Genomic DNA, 22,654 nt, shown 5'->3' with positions numbered 1-22,654 from the left:
CCTGTGGAACGCCCTTCCAGCAGATGTCAAAGCGATAAACAACTACTTGACATTCAGGAGACATCTGAAGGCAGCCCTGTTCAGGGAAGTTTTTAACGTGTGATATTTTATTGTATTTTTGGTTTTTATGGAAGCCGCCCAGAGTGGCTGGGGAGGCCCAGCCAGATGGGCGGGGTATAAATAATCAATTATTATTATTATTATTATTACTTATGTGATTTATAGAGGAAGGTGAAGGAATGTGACTTGGAGTTTGTAGATACATTACGTGCAGCAAATATGAATGTTTCAGTCAATTGGATAAAAATCCACAGATGACCAAAAGAAATCCATAAATGAAGCAAAAAAAGGTAAAAGCCACATTAGAAATGATTCATCCAAAATTATGCTCATTGCTGGAATGGCAAACATAATTAGCCACTAACCTTGGTGTTATGGTCATCGCTATAATATTTATAGTCTTCGTTTATATGAAAATTCAGAGCCATATTTCAGAATATCATCCCAGGGCTCAATTGTTCCTTTAGTGGTCTATGGGTGTCAAGATTGGCCCTGTATATCTCCACTTTTCAAAACTCTTTCTATTGCCTGAATTATCCTCAAATTCTCAACAGAATATGGTCATGGTCTGTAGCAATGGAGCCATGGTGGTTCTTTCATGCATCTGATATTTAATGCACATGCGAACATACCAAGACCTGTAAATGATAACAACAGAAAGTGTTTTTGTGAGCTCTGTGCAAGGCCTTTGCTAATCAGGATTGTGCTAATAAGAGTCTAATCTGTGCAAACCAAAAAAAAGAATCTGGAAAATGTAATCTGACACATGAGCTAGAAAATACAAAGCTTGCAGTGGAATTGCAATAAATAGCTGTCATTGGTTTGCCACATGTAGGAGGCATTACAATAAGTGAAGAAGTCTGTGCATTCATAGTACAAGACAGCCAGAGGTTCATAAAGACATATTTATGACAGAAGAAAGTGGTACACTGGGCTAGCAATTGCTCTTTTTATGCATCACTATTTCTCGCTCCACAATAAGCTTTCCTGCCGCTTCCCCACCTCCCAAGCCCTAGGCAGTGTTTGATGCTTAGATGTCTCCTTCTGACTGCTCTGGCTTGTTTACACCATTCTGTATACTGTATAGCAGGCACTAAAGTGAATTCAGCTGGACTGCATGCTGAGCTGTTTCAAGGAGAATTCTGGGTATACTTAGTTGTGACATTTTATTCAGAACTTAGCCTGAGGAGGGGAAGTAAAAATAATCACAAGGTGGGGACGGAATCTTCTGTGTTTCGGAGTTCAAAATCCCAATGGAAGTAGAATGAATGTGCCATTTTATTTATATAAAGGGACAACATGGAAGAACTTTATAATAAAATACTTTTCTAGAACTCTGCAAAATTTTGCAGGCAAACCATTTGGCAGAAGAGGGGTGGTTGGTGAACCTCAAAATGAGCTGCTTCAGATCATTTAAAACCATGTCTTCTTCCTACTAAAAAATCTCTAGACAACAAGAGATCACGTACCCAGTGTGGTGGTGATGTGGCACTTCATTGCCATTGAGAGTTCACATCACTGAGGGTAGTGGCTTTTCATCGCCCTTGCTTTCTCTGAATGGAGTAGAGTGGAGAAGGAATGTGAATTCTTTATTTTAGAAGAATAAGCCTGCAAGTACTGTATCTAGCAACAAAACCACATCTGCCCTAATTTGAAAACTCCCTCCATGCGCAATTGCTCTGATGTGCTATGGAGGTGTCTGGCCTGATTGCTTTCTCCATTCATTTCTGTTAGCATAGCTGATTTGTACACACTTCTGTTTGTGCATGCAGAATAACTCTCCCTCCCCCCGCTGGAATTGTTGTGCAAGAGATCCCTGTGTGCAGCTGAGTGCAGATGGCTGTCTGGACTGAGGAGAAGGAATGCTCAGCAAAACTTCAGGGGCAGACAACTTGAACGTTAGGGTAGATGGATAGGCAAATATATAGGTAGCCTCTGGTGTAAGCAAATCAGTTCATCGCCACTCATGAGTTTGATTGAGTACTGTCATGGCAATCTCATTGTCTGCAAAGGTGAAAATGGGAACAGCAGCAAGCAACCAAACGATTAGTACTATAGTTGGTTAATTTTATTGTTTTAAATTTGAAGTGACTTTGGGCACTTGTTAGAAAGGTAAATGTTTTCATGTTAAACAAATTAACAACAGAAACGTAAGGAAATCTTGTTTCCCACTCTGAGCTTTAAGAATAGGGCAGGCTACAATAAAATGTTCATTTAACAGGACCATGGCAAGAATGAGAGGAAACAGTGTAAAAAAGAAGAAGAGAGGAGTTTTGCAGAGCCACAAACCTCTCTAACACTTTGAGCATGAGTATATTAGACTTAATATTGATTTAGCGAGGAATCCAATGTCTTTAAAAAATCCATATTACTTTCTGCATAGAAGCTTTCTTAATATGACAAGACAGTAATTGAATAAATATGAGTTTCAAAATTGCAAGCACTAAAACACATTGATTTTTTTTTTAAAAAAGAAATACCTCCAGGTCTAAAAAAAGGTTGAATGTGTCACATGATTCTTACCAAAGCAGAATTTTAGAAGTAACAGAGTCTCTACAGAAGAAAGAATAAAAGTACAAGGGTATGCAGTAGCAACGATGAATGCGGCCGCTCTGATTCACAGCCCTGTGTGTGCAAACTGGGAGGTCCTACTGAAATCTTTGACAGGCTGGCGCTCTCCACAATGCTGGCTGGGTCTGGTGAGAGTTGCAGCCCAAAGCCACTGGATGACACTGGTTTGGTGAAGGGTGCCTTACTATGAGAGTGGCTCATTCATTAAGGATGGGGGAAGAAATTCAGTTCAGTTCACATGTACATAACTGACACTTCCTGAAACAATAAACAGACCGAAACAAAGCCATCTTTCAAAATGTGCTTGTCTCCAAATTTTGCGATGCAGTTCTCCAGCGAAGTGATGTGTAGAGAAATGCACATACAGGGGCAAAGCATGCATAAAATCCTCTTTTTAGTGCAAATAACATGCAAAAATGCATTATATTTGGGGTAATTATTTTGAAGTAATAAAAGTATATTAAAAAAGTAAAGGACCCCTGGGCGGTTAAGTCCAATCAAAGGCAACTATGGGGTTGCGGTGGGCATTTGTTCACAGACAGCTTTCCGGGTCATGTGGCCAGCATGACTAAACCGCTTCTGGTGCAATGGGACACCATGACAGAAACCAGAGCGCATGGAAACGCTGTTTACCTTCCCGCCACAGCGGTACCTATTTATCTACTTGCATTGGCATGCTTTAGAACTGCTAGGTTGGCAGGAGCTGGGACAGAGCAATGGGAGCTCACTCTGTCATGGCGATTCAAACCGCCAACCTTCTGATCGGCAAGCCCAAGAGGCTCAGTGGTTTAGACCACAGCACCACCAGAAGTGGTTTAGTTATGCTGGTCACATGACCCAGAAAGCTGTCTGTGGACAAATGCCAGCTCCCTTGGCCTGAAAACAAGATGAGCGTTGCAACTCCATAGTCACCTTTGACTAGACTTAACTGTCAAGGGGTCCTTTACCTTTACCTAAAAGTATATTAGGCAACATTGCATACCCAAATGCATGTGTTAAGGAAAAAAACCACACAAAAATCCTGATGATGGCTTTTTTTTTGGGGGGGGAGATTGCAAACTTATGTGGAAATGTGGAGAACTTTAGTTGACTAGAAAAATGAGAAAATGAGAAAAACTGAAATCGACAGATCCATCCATCTCTGCCATTCATGTCAATGGATAGGGCCTATCAACATATATATAAACTTACTTCAATATGGACGACTGGCTTCATTGCAGTGAATAAAGGTGTCTGTGTAGACAGGGCCTTTATCAAGCGCTTGTACCCATAGCAAATGGTTGACTCGACTGGATAAGGTCTCATCTTTGTTACCCTCATATGTGTTTGTTTATATGCCACTCAAGTAACAAACATTCTCTGGATGATTTACACTAAAACAAGCAAAACCAAACCAAACCAAACCAAACCTAAAATTGCAATAAAATATCGACATAAAATCTGAAATGGATTAAAACCTGTAACAGAATGAATACAGATTGAAAACCAAGAATGAGGAACAAGAACTGGGCAAAAGATCTTAAATGCACTAAGAATATGCTGATTGTGAAAATGAATTCAGCTTCCAAAAATAAAATTATGTATGTCAGTTTTCTATTTCGCATGGAATATCATTGTACTGTAAGTTACTCTCAGTTATTGATACGATGACATCCCTTTAAAGGAAAAAAATATGTGTGTGATTGTGCTAGGTACATTAAATATTTATGGGAAGCTGAAAATTCCTCTTAAAAGTAAACTGATTGTTCAGGATAGAGAAATGATAAACGGTCATATATGCATTCTAATCTGGCTTTCATGACTGGTACAGAAGCAGTCTTGTTTGGCCAGGTGGATGAAGCTGCTCTCGTATGCAATCTACATCACCTGAAATAAACTAGAGGTTCACAAACTGGCTGTGTTTGAGCTCATAATTTCCCTCGTTATTTACAGAAACTCAGAGTATAAGCTTGGCTGAGCATTACCATGTTTCCCGTAACTATTTTAGCTTTTTTGTTGTTGCTGCTGCTGTTTTTAAAAGTACTTCCAGATTCCTACAAGTGCCATTAAGCGTGTTGTAATTAATGTTGCAAGTCCCACCGGGTGCCTGTGGATCGTGATGATGTGCTGTCACTATCCTGGGGAATTTTAAGTATTCAATATATTTTATGTACATTTTACATATTTTACATTCAGTTCCACCTTGAAGTATGTAAAATACATTAAATGTGTAAAAATTCCCCCATAGAGTGATGGCACGTAGTCAAGAAGTGCTGTCGATATCAGGAATTGCTCCGCATTAATTTCAACACACACAGTAACAGGGAACTTTACGTACAGAGATAGATTGACCTGTCACTTTCCATTCTCCCAGTTTCTCATTTTTCCAAACCTGAATTCAGTTCTCCGCATTTCTGCAGAAATTTGTGGGTTTTTATAATTATAAAAATTAATAAGCATTGTAGCGTGATTTTTTTTTGGGGGGGGTAATGCACACATTTTTGCCTAATATATTTTTGGAAGGTGATTTTTCCTAACATAATGTAAATTTGGATGTGAAATATACATTTGATGCATATTTTACCATGGTATATGAATTTTTGTCCACTTGGCTGGAGCACTGCACTGCAAAATTCAGAGAGTGGCACTATCTCTCAACCCGAGCCCTGATTCCATCTATAACCTATAGATAACAATAGCATTACCCTACCTTTCAGGGTAATCTAAATAATGGCTGTTGAACCTCTTGGAGTCCTTGGGAAAAGCACTATACATCATTGCTGGTGCAGCACTGTGAAGGAACAATCTGCTCACCCAAGAAGAACCATAGAAACACTTCCCTTTATTCTGTGCTCAGGAATTGCTGGTCAGATCTTTGTCTCCTGCAATTTTCCTTGCAGAAAAACTTCCCTCTGGCTTCTACTGCTCCTTTGAAGATGAAGACTGTGGCTGGACTCAAAGTTCATCAACTTCCCAAGAAGCCCATCTGTGGCATATTGGAAATCCACAGCATAGCCATTTTTGTTTGAAAGGTATGTCAGAGTTGTACCATACTACAGGGGGAAGGGGATAGACCTAATTTAATTGTCTTAGGCCAGTGGTTCCTAATCAGTGGTCCACGGACCACAGGAGGTCCACATAACCCACCTGTGGCACCATTCACAAAACAAAAACTTCTATAGAGACAGTGCTTTTTTTCAGACAGAACTCACCGGAACCAAGTTGTGGCACCTCTCAGGTGGGTGCTGTTGCCATTATAAGAGAGCAAGGGTGGTGTTCATGGTGAGTTCTGGCACCTCTTTTTCTAGGAAAATAGCACTTCATAGAGAAATAAAAAAATTCAAAAGTCAGGGTCCATGGCTACGCTTTTGAAAAATTGGGGGTCCACAGTTCTTAGCTAATTGGGAACCACTGTCTTAGGTCATTGAAAAGAGAATAAAATTTCCAAGGTTTATTTATTTCCAATACCCTGCCATTAGGGAGAGTGAGGTGGCTGTCTGACATGGCAGATGTTGACGGCAGGAAGTGGTGGCAAGGCACTAGCCCCATCACCAGGATTGAAGTAAGACTGAATTGCCCGTCCAGTCAGCTCCAGGAGATGGAATGCAGGAGGACGAGAGGCATCTTGTCTTTCACCTCAGGCAGCAAAATGTGTCAGGCTGGCCCTGAGCAATTCACAGCACCAAGATTTCCGTTCTTTTGGAGTTCTCTTCATGTTGCCGTGATGATGGTAGAAGTGACCTTCAGCCTCAAGCTTCAGTGAAATATTACTTTTGCATATTTCATAACGGCAGAGGTTCACTCCAAATCAATTTTTTTAAAAAGTGGGATGCATTTTGATTTGGAGCAAGTGAAGAAAACAAATGCCAAGTCAGGGATAGACATTGTTTGTGAGAGAAGCTGGCAGGGCGCTTGCGTATAATTCTGAAGGTGAGGCCCTGGGGTATATGAAACTGCATTACTACATCCAAAGAATACTGAAAAATGACTTCAGTTGTGTTATCCCTCTATAATAAGGGTCTACCTGACATTTACATGTCTGTGTGTGCACACCCACCCACAACCAAATAGTCTGTTCTGCTGCAGAAATGTTCCATCAAAGTAGTAACAAATTTACCTCCCCTTCTTCTCTCCCCTCCTTTTGCCCCCTCCCAGAATGTGCACTTTTGCTTAACACCAGTGAGATGCCAGCTGCAGAAACAGTTGTGGTGACTAGTGCTGTGTTTCCAGCTCCCATGAAAAACTCACCCTGTGAGGTAAGTATACTTGCTTAGGTGCGAACTGGAAAAATGTGCAAGGTGCTTAGATTGTCAAAAAAGATGTATGTCTGGCTGTTATAAGGCCCTTCACATCCCCCTTTTATTTGAATGATATGAGATACAAATACTAATGGCTTGGGCAGTGTTGGGTATTCCATTCCAAGGGCTGCTGCTTTCAGTGGTGTAGAGAATCTCTGCACTTTAAGTAGCAAAGACAATCATTACTACATGTTCACCAATGTTTCTGTGTACTGTGGACAGCATGGTGAATTCCTTTGTGAATGTGTACGTGCAAGGAACCCAGTGAAATACACAGCAATTGTGTTTATCAAGCAAAGAGTGGAGGACCCATTATCTCCACTCTTCTCTCACCTTTAGAATCTGATCTTTGGGACCCTGAGTTTGAAACCAGCTGTGAGAAATAGCGCCTCCACTGGTGAACTGGAGTTATTGACTAAAGAAAAAGAAGACTCACAAAAAGCGCCATTCAAAACTAGGTCCTGTGTAAGAAACTTGGTGAAATAATTGGGTTCAGTTCACATTTAAATGCAGACCTACCTAATCACACTTCCCCAAATAATACATGAACTGAAGCACAACTTCAAAATTTGCAGTTTTCTGAAATGTTGTTTTCCAGCTAAGTAATGTTGACAAAAATGTTTGTACTAGGATAAAATATGCATAAAAAAGCATATATTAGTAAAAAAATAACAGAAATAATGCACTATATTGGGGGAATAGCTTGCAAAAATATGTATATTGGGCAAAATTCACATTAAAATGCTAATTCATTTTCATAAAGTTTTTTTATTAAAAAAGACACACAGATGAATATGGAAATGCAAAGAACTGAACTTAAGGCTAGAAAAAGTGAAAAATGGAGAGAAACCAACTTGACACATTCACTCATCCCTAGACCAATGGGAAAGGAAGATAGATCAATGTGTGCCAGACTTAAAGCTCCCCTTAAGATTTCTTTTTTAATTTGTACAGGGACAGGAGCATCGTAGGTTAGGGGACAGCCAGAACTGCCCATTCCTTTGAACGACTATTGTACTTCTGTGAATGATAAATTCACTCAAGTAAGGAGGGAATGAAAACTGTCATGTTTGGCCTTTAGAAGTAATTAACATCGCTGATGTAAATCACTGGTGCTCTTTAGCAGCGGCAGGAAAATTACATACCCAAGAGGCGTATAAAATTAAAATTGGAAACCGCTTTGCCACTAGTGCTGCAGAGTGCATAGGAATAATTACAGCAGAATTGTGCAAATAGGAACTGCTTGGTCATACAAAAGCATCCTGGATAAGTACCCAAAGAGTTCAGATTCATTGCATCCATATATCTGAAGTTTGATTTTTCTGTGAGATTTTGACCAGCTTCGGATGGCCCTTCTGAAGCTGATAAAGCCTCGTCTCATCTTGAGCCCACGCAGAGCGTCGTCACACAGCAGAAGGATAAGCAGTATGTGCTACATTCTTAACTTTATTTCCACTCTATGCTGAGAGAATACAAACATGCATCTTGCCTCTGTGAGAGCAGAGAAGCAACCGTCTCTCTAACAAAGAAACCGAGAGAACAGTGAAAAACAGGAAACAGTGTACGTCACATCCAGTCTCCCATTCCCATGGGAATCCAACAGTAACTCTGACTGTGGAATGCAAAACAATGTCTTGAGACTGCAGTTGCTGCTCAGTGAGGGAAATAGAAACCAACATTTTCTATACTTTATTAGTAATGCTAACATTTTCTACATTTTCAAAAAGAAATTGGCACTCAGTGAATTCTTGTAGATGCCCATTTAGAGCCACAGTTCTGAGAGACTTAAGTCTCAGTGCAAACTCTGTAAAGCAGCCTTTGCCATCCTGGTGCCCTCCAGATGCTTTAGACTCCAAATCCCCCAGCTGCATCCAGTTCACATTGGGGCTGATGTGATCTGTAGTCAAAAAACATCTGGAGCACCCCAGGTTGGTGAAGGTTGTGGTAAAGGAAGATTGTTGAGGACAAATACAGGTAACTATGTGTTGGGAGTGAAATCCATGTAAAAACAGTGTTGCAACAGGCAAGCAAAGGCACCTATATCCTTGTACCCACTCCTGGAAAACAACATTTCAGATTTCAGAAGAGACTCTCTAATAAGAAACTCTAATAAGAATAGGGTTTGTTTGGGGGTGGAGTTGACCTGGTTTGCAGAGTTTCTTCTCTTGCTGTTTTAGGTGCATAATTGCAAAACCCAGGCATACACACAGCATGAATGGCCACAGTAATTGTTGTCAGGATCAAGTGTTTGTGCAACATTCGCCAGAGATATGAATGGAAACAAGTATTTATGGAAGGGTGGCAAATCCAATTCTTGCAGTGTAACTCAACATAAGATGAACTTGCTCAATAGACCAGCTTGATGGTGTGCCCACTGTCCTCAGTTATTCCAGCTGAGGTGAGAAAGCTCAGCGATACTGCATCTGCTTTGCATTCAAGGAGTTCCAGTTTTGGTCTCTGGTGTCTCTTGGTAGCTGTGGGAGAGATTCCTGTCTGAAACCCTGGAGAGTCATCAGCTGTTAGTGCGGACGATGCTGAGCTAGATGGACCAATGGTCTGATCACAGCAGCTTCCTGTGTTTCCAGGTGAACCCTACTTCCCTCAGCTGTCACCTTGAGGTTAACATCTTGCTATGAGAGCAGAGAGAATACATAGGGAACTATTCAGCTAATTCCTTGTGCACAGGGAAAGACTTCTGCTGGTGCAGTAGGACTCCCCCCCCCATGCCTCATAAAAAGATAAAGGGACCCCTGACCATTAGGTCCAGTCATGGCTGACTCTGGGGTTGCAGCGCTCATCTCGCTTTATTGGCCGAGGGAGCCGGCATACAGCTTCCGGGTCATGTGGCCAGCAGGACTAAGCCACTTCTGGCGAACCAGAGCAGCGCACGGAAACGCCGTTTAACTTCCCACTGGAGTGGTACCTATTTATCTACTTGCACTTTGACATGCTTTCAAACTGCTAGGTTGGCAGGAGCAGGGACCGAGCAACGGGAGCTCACCCTGTCATGGGGATTCGAACCGCCGACCTTCTGATCGTCAAGTCCTAGGCTCTGTGGTTTAACCCACAGTGCCACCCATGTCCCTCCATGCCTCATAGCCTCCCCCAATCTGCTCCAGACAGCTGGGGGAATCTCTATAACTAGAGAAGTTAATGGAAGAAAACAGGATGAAAAGAACGGAGTAGTCGTAATGGAAAAGGGCAAAATGAGCATGAGCCAGGGGTTCTTAACTTTTTTTGGCCTTGGCCTTTGAAAATCAAAGAGGTAGCACAAAATGCCCATTTCACAGAAGGCACATTGATGATGCTCAGGCCACCATTCCCCAAACAGGCAACACACCTACACCTTCCCATTCCAAAATAAATAAAACCCAGGGAGGAGTGAAACTTTTCCCTCCCCTCCTTCAAAACTTCCCATGATACACTTCCTTAAGACCTTTTTCCTGAGACTTGCTTACTTTCAGTATTGGAGCCAGGCTGGGTGGCGGGGGGGGGGGGGAATACCTTAAAGCAGGAACATATAGCAGGGGAGGAAGCAGGTTTTGTTCCCATCCTCTGTGCCCTCCACTTCATGTTGAAAAAGGTAACCCTTTCCCCACACCCACACTTTATCCAAACTAGTAACCCTGTGTTTAATGCATGCCCACAATGTCTGGGTCATCCCTTGGCTCCCCTTTTCTCTGACAACATCCCTCTGCTATAGTGATTTTTCTTCCTGAGCTTAGGTTAGGAGACTTTTATGTTGTATTATTTGATTGCATTTATTCCTAGTGGACATCTTTCTTCAGACAATTAGACACTTGCTACCTCAATTTCGATTGACATATTGACACACTCCTATTCAATTTCCTCACCTACCATTGCTTCTTCCTTTACAAGAGTCTCTCCTTTCCTTCCTTCATGCCTGCAGCACATGCAAGATGTAAATATTTTAAAACTCCATTTTGTCACAGACCAGCAAGTGTGAATATTTCTCATAATCTGCCTGCTGTCAGAAGCCGGGTGAATAATTTCCCAAGGTGTGTTCGTTCCCCCCTCCCCCCCCCCGTCCATAAACAGGGTGAATAATTAAACTTGCATTTGAAAGTGCATTGGGGAGTGGAAGAGAAAGTTGCAATCTATTACTGCCCCACCTCTGTCACTCCCGGTGACACTTAAAAGTCGCCCATGCAGATCCAGCATTGCAGCTGTTGGTAATAAAGACTCAACAGATTTTGGCAATGGTTCTTGCTTCTTCCTTTTCACACTGTGCAGAAGCCTCGGCTCTGAACAAGCCCTGGCTTGAGGCTTCGAAGACTATTTTACTGGAGCAATCAATCTATGTGACCAGAATAATTCAACATCATTCCAAGCCTATTGCAAGGAGAGGAGCAAGTCCTTGCCCCCTAATTATCCCGGAGGATAGGAGCAAGTGATCATCCTCATAATGGAGCCATAGCTGGAAAATATGATGGTGAAATTAAAATTCTGCTTTCCCATATTTATTTCCTCTCCAGCATTTCCCAGTCGGACTGGCTTGGATTTACGTGTTAAAATTCCTCTCCTCCCCTTGACCTCTTTTAGCTTTGACAGCTCAAATGGGCATTTCACAATCAGGCCAGCAATTGGAATTTTACAGTAGATTTCAGAAAGATGTTGTTGAACTGAACTCAGTGTCTCAGTGAAGTTTTCACCTTGGAGCCCTGTCTCACCAAGTCTCCCACATAAACCCCTTCACTTTTCCTGTAAGGATATGAGTGGGGAAAACTTCAGATCCTGGTCCTGTGTATGTAGGAGCCCTCTATGCCCCCTAACCCTCAATGACTTCCAGGGATGTGGGTGCTTGTGTATGCCTAAGTGTGTGTGGTGAATCTGCACCTGTCCAGCACTCTTTCAAACAGGAGCTACCACAGCTGGGCTTCCATGTCATTACCTCAGCAGATAAAGTTTGCTTCATGTTCAGAATGTAGCTAACCAATATATATGAGATTGGGAAAGTAGCTTTGCCCCAAAACACTATGGACTTGTCCACCATGGAGCAAAATGTAGACCCCATCCTAGTGCTGCCCCCCATTACATTTTTTAACATCCTTGCCATTTCAGACTTTCCAAGGATTGAAGAACCTCACACTTAAAGGGAGAAGAGTCCAAGACGACACTGAGATGGGGAGGGCATCTTGTGGATGGCCAACACTGATGGGGAGATAGGCTGGTGCAAATCCAGATTTTGCTCTAGTGTGGACAATCCTTATGTCTACTGATACGATAGTATGGGGTTTTGAGAAATGATGTCCCCACCTGCACCATGAGAAGCACAGGAAGCTGTTTGTCCATCTAACCTGGTTTTACATACTTTTGACTTGCAGCAGCTTTCCAAGTTCTCAGACAGAGGCCTTTCCCATCACCTGTTCATTGGGGGGGGGGGACCTAGGCATGCCAAGGATTGAACCTGGGACCTTCTGCATGCAAATCATGTGTCCTAGCTACCTGGAAGTACCTATGATGCAGGCAACACGGTGATGCTTTTTGTTGTGGCACATTATTGCAGTTTAGATCTTAGAGCCAGAGTGGTGTAGTGGTTAAGAGCGGTAGTCTCGTAATCTGGGGTACCGGGTTCGCGTCTCCGCTCCTCCACATGCAGCTGCTGGGTGACCTTGGGCCAGTCACACTTCTCTGAAGTCTCTCAGCCTCACTCACCTCACAGAGTGTTTGTTGTGGGGGAGGAAGGGAAAGGAGAATGTTAGCCGCTTTGAGACTCCCTAAAGGGAGTGAAAGGCGGGATATCAAATCCAAACTCTTCTTCTTCTTCTTCTTATAGGCAAAAGGACAAGTGCCACAGTCCACACTATACTCTTGCCTTTTTATAACTGTACCAGTCCTTTAACCTTATATGTATGCCTCCCCCCCCACACACACTAGTTAGCAGGCAGTATAGAAGCCCTGTCTGATACCTTGGACTTGTGATCCATTTGCCCAAAATGTTGGCCACTCCTGCCCTATGCAGATTCATGTCTTTTCATTGGAAAGACCAGAAGGGATTAGATTTCCATTATTCACTTTGCTCCTGTGACCAGAGGCAGGGTGTTAAAATACTGTTCTCATAGCACTGCTCGTCCTTTCTGAAAATAAAATGTTCAGAGACTTCCCTAACTCAAAGGAGCCCCAACCCAATTTGTGCAGAGGTGTGAATATTTCAGATAAGCACTTCCCTGCATGTCAAACCTTCATATTTTATATATCCCTCTTTTAAAGAGTCTCCCTCTACTCCAGCAGGCAAAAGTTGTTTCCATTGCAAGTGATAGTAAACTACATGCCCCTAATGATGTATCCATCTATCCACCCATAAAACATGTTTTGACCTTGTAGAGATGTCACAAGTCACAGGAGGATTAGACCCATCTAAATCTTTGCTAGATCAGTGTTGAAATATATTCTTCTGCAGCTGCTATCTCCCCTTCCATGCAGCTACTGTATGATTAAGTTTCCTCTGAGTTTTCTGAATATGGAGCTTCCGTTTGCCAAATCAGGGCATTCACATTAGAGGACAAAATTTCAAACTTCTCTACTCACAAATCTCTTCTTCAATCTGCCTGCCTGAGCCATGCAATAGATAATGGAGAAGTCAGAAGCCTCCAGCATGATAAAACTTTAATTACTAAGCAGCTGTCATAGGCGACCTTCCTGCTTAGGTTGCCACCTCTACTAGAGTAGGAAGAATAAGGCCATTGCTCTTTTGCATATGTTAAGTACACAGGAGTGCGGGCTTCAGATTATGCATAGCCGAGAAAGCGTGTCAGACCAGGTAGCAGAAATCTGACAGAAAGGTTTCAAATGGTCCAGGTGGTGACTCTAATCTTGTAAACTGCCTGAACCACTTTTGTTGCTGGATTTCCCCTACACTAGGATTAATTATGCCAGCGATATCTGATGGATGAAAATATAATGTATCCATCCAAGGTTACTCATATTTTACTCTTCAGAGCTCCGGTGTTATAAAAGCAGAGCTCTGGCTCTTACAGTCATACAGAGCTTGTTCTCCTTCAAGCAAATATAAATGGACTCAAACTTCATCCCAAGGATATGGAATGTCCAGTGATAGCTTATGTCCTTATTTCTTCCATGTGAAAGATGCCAGCAACTTGCATGCTTGTCTTGAGTAATTATTACCGCATGCCCTGGAAATGAACTCTGATTCATTCTATGCAATTTCAAAGGAACCGATAGGATCAAGAACCCATCTGATCTTGTAGTTTAGAGTGATGTTTAGGAGCATCTCATGCCTGATAGGCTGCCCAGGGAGGTAATCACAGTTCAACACAGGCATCGTTGCTGCTCTAGTTATGCCTGAGTGCAATTTATTTTAACCCCTGGACTAAACCAACAAGAGAGTTCTCCTAATTCACTGTACAGCTTTCTGTTTAGTGAATCAGTAAGGCTTTCAAAGCACTGATGAGACAATGTCAGACCAGGATGGTTGATTACATTCTTTAATGGTGTTTCTGGCTTCTGAATAAGCTACTGGAAATGTATATCAAGGGAGTGGTTGGGAGGGGAGGGGGAACCCAGAAACAATAACAATGAGATCCTAGTCATATCTTTTTAAACATGCCCAGAGTCTGCTTTAGGCTCCATTGCACACAGAGAGTGCCATCTGCCATCATCTGCAAAATGAACGCCAGTCTCATTGGAGCGTCATGGCTTGGGGCATCCAGATCATTGCCTGCTCGTGTTCACTTCAGCAGGTGTTAAAGGCCTTGGAATGTCCTACTACAGAGCTTAGGAACTGTGGAAATGAAAGCCAAAGGCATCCATTCAGGCAGCATGCCAGCTAATTCAATCTGAGCCAGTTCATTACAGCCTGTGTATTTACTCTTTACAGATATGCTGAGCTCCCATGTATGATGCCAATAACTCCTTTCATCCAAGCAGCTGACGTGTGTGCAAACTGCGGCATCCATTCCAATTTACCAAATGCTTTCAGTCTAATATGTTTGATAACAAGCTTCGAGAGGCAGGCTTATGGCACAGCTTCAGGATATACAGGCAGGTTCGGGATATACAGGCATCTCTGTTGTCTAATGTTGGCTCCTGGGCGACTAAGGACAAGGTTGTGAAGACTCCCACCCCATGCAGCAGCCTGGGCTGTGACTCAAATAAAGAAGGGATAACCAAATTTGTAGAAGCAACAGCACTAGAGGCAAAGGAGGTGGAAATCAATCCAAGTGCCAACATTGTGACTGGGCCAGAGTCCAGACCCATCAGATTGGGTGAACTCTTGAGACAGAAGCTTCTGAATCATAACCTCTGAGATGCATGTTCACCAGAAGTTTATACCCTTCCCCATCAATTCAGGCAACAGTCCTGGAGGGAATTGTCCAAGAGGAGGAGGAGGACTAGCCTCCAAGCCAGAGTCCTGCCTATTTAAGACCTCCCACAAAGGGGTTGAGCCAGGGAATAATAATTTGGCCCTGGTTGAGACCAAAAGGCTTCAGACCTTTCTTAAATCTTGAAGCAAGTTATTCCCCGGACCTTCTCATAGCACTACCTTGCTTCACCACACCCCATGGGGCTCTTGTTGAGATCAGGACGGGGCCCAAATAGACAGGAGGAACAGGTCTCCTAGTTGTTCAGATGACTGAGCAAGTCTGACATAGAAGGTTTTGTAGGGATTAAGGAGTTGCTCCTGACCCAATTCTGGCCTATCAGTTTAAGGAGTTTAACCTCCCTGGGGTTGCTAGATTAATTTTGGTTAATTTCATTGTACACAGGTTGTACATTGACAATAAAGGTATTATTATTATTATTATTATTATTATTATTATTATTATTATCTGGCACTTTGGTAACTACTTGATGGTGGGAGGGAGGATTACTTCATTTGGTTGTGCAAACTGACCTACCCTAGCAATAATTTCTACATTCTTCCTGTTGACAGCAAACACACACAGAGAGAGTAAAATACTCATTTGGTTGTGTGCAGGGTGAACAAAAGGCAATTGGCATCATTTGCCTTCGGTACTATCAGCCAGCATAATTTGAGAGGCCACCTACATTGCGCTCAGTTGGCAGGAGTCGGTCAGCTCGCTGCTTTCTGAATTAAAAGAAACAAAGCAAACAAATATGAGACCCTGACTCTCTTCATGCCGCTTGTACCCCTTTAGCCCAAGTTACACTTTCAGAAGCTGTGGTTTTGAAAGCATTGATGTGGATGGTCCAAGTTGATTTGATTTTTTACCATGATTGATTGTAGGAAGATGGGAAATCAATCAAGGTATTCAGGGTAGATTTAAGTGACATATTTATAGTACTAAAATGTAAGATGAATTGGGGTCGAACTACTCTTTGTGCACTAATGCACAGGAGCACAAGGTGCATCAGCATTCATTGCTCACTCCAAAGGTTGGGCAATATTCTGCGCCAAAGAATAGCATCCCAAAGCAGCTTTTCAGCTGTCCAGGTATGTTTATATGTTTCTGTGTAATGTACAGTTTGGGCCATTGTTCTTCTTGAGATCTTACCATGAGTCCTGCCAAACCATAACATATCAATTCTCATGTTGCTGATGGCAGTGGTAGCATGTGTCTGAATGGTGAGAGACAGCCTAAGAGTCGGGGAAAGTTGCTGTGCTATGTCATGCCACAATGGTCAGGAACGTCACATGTCTCCTTGTGCTTTTAAAAAGCTTTCAACGTTTGTCCTTTTTTTATAACATCTGAGAGTGCATGGGAAGGTGGGAGTGGAATCGCAACAGCCAGCCTGTCCCATAACCGGCCAAGATTAAATAGAACAAGTGTAGATACCTCCATGCATAGCTTTACATGTTATAATGAACATGTGGGTCAGGGAAGGAGCCTGCTGTTGCAATTCCATTCCCACATTTTCCATGCATAGTTATAGGGTTTCTATAACGTCTGAAAAGGACTTAATATCAAAAGCTATACTGTCAAATTAGAGAGGTGCCCTTTTCTTGGTCTATGCATTCACATGGCCTTACTATTATACCAGAAAAGAACAAATTCCTCACCAGAGACTTCTGGGGGAAAGTAGCAGCAGTGCTTTTTGTGTATGATGGTTGTCAACAGTATGCAGTACCAGCACCATTTTTGTTGCTGGCCTTGGCAGCCATTTTGTGTTGCCCATGGCAGCCATTTTGTGCTGGCATCCATGGTACTTTTATGAAGATACGAGCACCAGCACCTCATTTTTACACACACGCCACACAAAAATGCCAAGTAGAAGTCAGTGGGTAGCAGGACTGATCCTGTACATAATGCAGGCTTCACCAACCTGATGTCCTTCAGATGTTTTAGATTAGAGTGTTTATCAACCCCAGCCAGCACAGCTGTGATAGCTGGAGCTGAGGTTGATCCAAAATATCTGGCAAAAGCTTCTCTAAGAGATAGTAATTGCATATGAAACAATTCAAAATAGAGATTAAAAAACAACACAACTACTGCTTTGATAAAAGTCTCAGTTCTCTTATTATCCACTCAATGCCAAAAAGTCTATTATTTATTGTAGCCTCAGTAAGTTACTCCTTTCAGTATTCTCAAGTTGTATTTAGTTTGAAGTTGCTTAAATCTGTGTGCTCACCCACACCTCATTTGCTGTTTCTTATTAGCAGAGACTTTGCTGCTTTTTAAGCTGTACATAATGCAGAGGTGTTGAGACTGGCCCAAACTGTAAAGGATTACATTTTGTACCTGACAATGAGAGCCAGCAAGTTCTAAAATGAGAAAACACCAGGAAATAATTTTCTATGCAGGAATAAAGGGTCACAGAGGGACTTGGTTATACTAAACCCAAGTGAAATCCTTGGGACCACTTTGGGGTATGGTACTTTAATTAATAAAAATCCAAATACCACCGGATCATAATTGGAAAGTCTATAATAACCTGCAGAGAGGAGTGGAAAAAACCTAATTTTTGAAAGGAATATCAAGGGGGATGATGGTGTAATTGCTGGCAACACCCTCTTATTGCAGACTTTCCGCTCATCTCTACTGCTTGCCTGAATATAAAAGAGTTCATTACTGAAAAGGCTGTCAATTTTAACTTGTATCTATTAGGCCATGTCTAAAGGGAGAGAGGGATTCTTGCTCTTTTGGATAACACAGGCATTAACATTCTCCCATTTTATAGGAGGATGTGCATTTAAGGGGGAACTGAGTGGACAACTCTGGCAAAGTATTTAATGGGGAATAAGAACTGCTAAATATTCAATACCTGGCTTTTTGGCAATGCATGTGATCACAGGAAGAAAAGGGGGAGGGAATCTCAACAGCTAAAACATGTAATGGAAGCTGAAAGTTGGGACTGGGGACAAGAGAAAGATCAGTAGACTAGTTTCAGCCATGAAAATAAGCATAATTGATAGGATTTCTCAGTGCACCCAGCCCTCTAGGCAAAAATAAATTAATAAAAGTGACAAATTGGTTGTTCTATAAGCCCTCAGAATTGAAAATTATATATAACCTGGACTTGCCAACAACTAACATTCTGGACAAGTGTAGGGAATATTTTTCATCCTGAGGACTGGATCCAGAACTGACCTTTTTAGGGACCTCCAGGGACCTTTTTAGATTGGTGGATGGGGCAACCCACCTGTCCATCACTTGGTGGCATTATGATGTCAGTTGATTATTATTTTCTTTTTAAAAAGAAAAACAAAACATTTTATTGCTTTTCCACAATAAAAGAGGGTCACTGTTAGAGCTGATCAATTTATTGGTGGTTGACAGTGAACTCTTGCTCTATCCATCTGCAGATACAGTTTGGATTCAAACCGTGCCTGCAAATGGATATATTTTTTCCAACACAGAGCAACAAAGCAGCATTCAAAGCTGGTCTGCAGAAGGAAAATGTCCATTTGCAAGCACAGTTTGAACCTAAACCATACTTGAAGGTGGGCAGCTTCAGAGAGGTTTGTTGTTATCACCAATCATCTTCAAATATCTCAAGGGCTGTCACATGGAAGATGGAACAAACTTGCTTTCTCCAGCTCAGGAGGGTAGGACTCGAACCAATGGAATCAAGTTACAAGAAAGGAGATTCCAACTAAACATCAGGAAGAACTTCATGACAGTAAGAACTGTTCAACAGTGGAACAGTCTCCTTTAGGCAGAGCTGCAGCTGGGAGGGGGACCTAGCTGGGTTTTTTGCCCCGGGTGAGGCCTCCAGAGGGACACCATTGAGGCTCCCAGCCTTTATGTGTGCAAATGCACTTGAGTGGTCTTTGACCTTGGTGGATTAAAGCCTCATTTCACCCTTGCTTTGGGAGGTTGTGGACTCTCCTTCCTTGGAGGTTTTTAAGCAGAGGTTGGGTGGCCACCTGTCATGTATGATCTCATTGAGATTCCTGCATTGCAGGAGGTTGGATTAGATTACCCTTGGAGTCCCTTAAAACTCTACAACTCTATGGTTCTATGATAGGTGCTGTCAGCAAGCCCTGCTTCCCAAGAAATAGTTGGGAGTGTGCTTTAGGCACCCATTTGTTCTTTTGCAGCTGCATCTTTACCTGACTGAAGTCACACCTGATGTTGGGTGTGGGGCTGGTGGGCATTTGGAAAAACTATGTTGCTAATTAGGCCTGTGGGCCAGAGCTTTTCCACCGCTGCTCTAAGAGTTCATTAATGTCTCCCATGCTGCCCAACACCACGAAAACCCTGGGAAAGGTTGCCAGGGGATAGGAAGTATAGTGGCATCGGTATGCTGATGAAACCCACCTCTGTTTTTCCTTTTCATCAAATCCAGCTGAAGCACTGCAGTGCTTCAATGCTCACCTGCAATCAGTGGTGAACTGGATGAAGAGGAATAAAGTTAAGATCAATCCAGATAAAATGAAACTGATTGTAGAGGGGAATAAACTGAATTGGCTGCCTAGGGATATGCCTGTTCTGAACAGAGTCAGACTCTCCTGTAAAGACCAGTTTTGCAGGCTGGGGGTGCCTGGAGTCCCAGGTGGCAGGTGGCACCCAGAGTGCCTGTTATCAAGTTTGGCTAACATGCTGGTTTTGCCTGCTGCTAGAGGATAGAGGCTAAGGCACTGTCATTCATGCTTGGACTTATTTTGTATCAGTCTATTATGGCACACTCTGTGTGGGGCCCATTTGGAAGACAGTTTGGAAACTTCAACTAATATAGAACATGGTAGGCCGCTTGTTTACAGGTGCAGATTGGTATTCATATTTATCACCTGTTTTGAAGAACATAATAAAAAGAGGTTGATGACCAAATACCCATCTTGCACAGGCTGCAAATTTGTTTCTGGGAGAAGTAAAAGCAGTAGCATAGCTAGCCTGGGGGAGGGGGCAGCACAGGGGTCTGTACTGTGGCATGGTGGGTGCTGCATAAAAGTGTTCATTCCTACCTTTAAAGCCCTAAATGGATTATCTTAGGCAGTGCTTTTTTTCTTTAAAAAGTGTTTAGGGGTATTCTCATTTTAACTCAAGAAAACCACCATTTTATACTTCAAATGGGGGGGGGGGCGGTTTACAGTAAATATAAAGAAACTGACCAATCACCATGCTAGGTTCCAACTCCTACTTCACACATTAAACGCTCGCTTCCTCCTGAGACTCAGGAAATACCATGACAGGAAATGAGGCCACCATCGGGGGTAGCAATGAAACTGACGATTCACCATGCTAGAGATGAAACTATTTTTTTTAAAAAAAAGTTTCTTCTCCCATTAGATTCACAAAATGTTTACGAGTATGCATACCCCTGCCCCCCCCCCGAAAAAAGCACTCATCCTAGGAAAGTCTCCTCCCATATGACCCTCTCCCCAGTGCTTAAGATTTTCTCAGAAGGCCTTTCTCTGTATTCTATCTCATGGAGAGGCTACAGAAATCTCCACCAGAAACAGACATTTTCTGCAGCAGCTCCAGGATTACATCATTCTGCTTCAAGTGCAATTTGGACAGCCTCTTGTGCAAACAAGTGAAATGCTTTCCATATCAGTTGGTTTGGGGGGGGGGGCTTTAATTTCTGTTTTGCACTTCTTTGGTTTCTTTTTAGCTTCACTTCCGCTCACTGTCATTGCTTTTTGGGGTTCGGATCTTAAAAGAAGAAGTTTGTATTGTATTATTTTAGTGTTGTAAACCACTATGACACTTGAATGAATAGTGCCCTGTTAAATATTTATGTAAACAATATAATGTGGGAAGTGGCCATAAGACAAGTTGGAATAAGATGAACAAATGCTTGCGCTGCACTGAAGGAAATTCAGGACTTTTGTTCCTGGACCACTTACGTTATACAGAAAGCAAAGCACTCTGTCGTAAGCAAAGGGGGTGACAGTGGAACTCAAGGGGTGAGGCCAATGCTTAAAGATAGGATAAAAGCCCCTTCTCTGAAATGGTCCCCTAAATATCTCTGCCATATCCATTGTTTTGCACAGCAGCTCCTGTAGAACACTGCATGGTGTATATGGCATGGCAAGGAGAGGTGATGTCCACAGGCAACATCCAGGCAGCAAATATTGTCTTCTAACAGCACATAGTTAAACTGTAGAATTTGCTCCTGCAAGAAGTATTGATGGCCACCAACTTGCATGGCTTTATAAGAGGATTAGACAAACTGATTGAGGATAAGGCTATCAGTGGCTACCAGCTACAATGGCTATGTTCTATTTCCACTGTCAGAGTCAATATGCTTCTGGCTGCCGGTTGCAGGGAAATTACAAGCAGGGAGAGTACTGTTGTGTTCAACTCCTCCTTTGGGGCTTCCCATAAGCATCTGGTTGAGAACAGGTTGCTGGGTCATGGGCCTGAGCCAGCAGGCTCTTCTTATGTTCTATGCAGTCCCAAGCTGCTGCTATGTGGAAACAAACCTGCACAGCACTTGCTAAGGAGAGAGTGAGTAAAATATTTTCTGCAGTGGGGGAACTCCATGGACCCAAGTTTCCCACTGCCAGCGTATTGCAGTGCGATTCATCCTTAAGGAGAACGGTAGAAAGAAGGAATTTGGTGGCCACATGGGTGGAAGTGGAAGAAAGGAGGTTGTTGGTTGTGATTACCCTGTTTTAATTTGCTTTGTACCAATCTTTTACTTGTAGCTCCGGTTGTCATGGCTCCTCCAAGGCATCTTTCTTGGAGATGTTTCCCTGGTCCTTGTCGAGAACAAGACTGGGAAGGAACAGAGCAGGAAACTCTGGCACTTGGAAAATAGAAAAGGATTGGGGGTGTGGCAGAAGATGCTCAGGCCTCTCACGGATGTATCAGACAGGTAGGAGACATCATGCTTCTTTTTCATTCTTTGCCTCTTTCAATTTAAGGTATGTCTGGATTTCTTGAGAGAAGGACAGAAAATTCCCCATATTGGGGCAACCAACAAGAGCCAAACCCCCTTCTCAATTTTAACTTGCTTTTAACTTGTGGGCAGAGCAGCCACCACATATTTCTTTTCTGGGGGAGGTATTGAAAGCCTGAGCCAACTGAACACCCCTTTTCTCCTCACTTGTTTTCACCAAACATTGTGTGCAGAGAATTAACTTTCATCTGGTAACCTACATACTACTCTCTTCTCCTCTTGTACTTCCACATGACTACGAAAGACTGCTTGCTGATCAGTCAGCAAGGCTAGATACCTACACTTGGCATTCTAGGAGAAAATGTGTCATTCATTGGTGAAGTGGAGGAGGACTGCCACTCTGGGAATTTGTAGAGTAAAGGAAATAATAAAGCAGGGCTGTGTGGGTTTTTTTTTAATAGGGTTCCTACTTTGCACTAGCAATTTAAAACTAAATGATGACATTTCAGTTGGCT

At 42.5% G+C, this 22,654-nt stretch overlaps 1 protein-coding gene across 1 annotated transcript in view; it reads left to right on the top strand.

Moving 5' to 3' along the window:
* Positions 1–22,654, top strand: part of ALK (ALK receptor tyrosine kinase) — a 600,993-nt gene that overhangs the window by 456,112 nt on the left and 122,227 nt on the right. Inside the window, exons 7-9 of the mRNA XM_081186349.1 lie at positions 5,511–5,642; positions 6,766–6,866; positions 21,946–22,115. Coding sequence (XP_081042475.1) covers positions 5,511–5,642; positions 6,766–6,866; positions 21,946–22,115 — 403 coding nt within the window. The remainder of the gene's footprint in view (positions 1–5,510; positions 5,643–6,765; positions 6,867–21,945; positions 22,116–22,654) is intronic.

Source organism: Podarcis bocagei, assembly GCF_964188305.1.
Source record: "Podarcis bocagei genome assembly, chromosome: 3".
NCBI lineage: Eukaryota > Metazoa > Chordata > Lepidosauria > Squamata > Lacertidae > Podarcis > Podarcis bocagei.
This window is presented reverse-complemented; position numbering and strand designations above follow the sequence as displayed.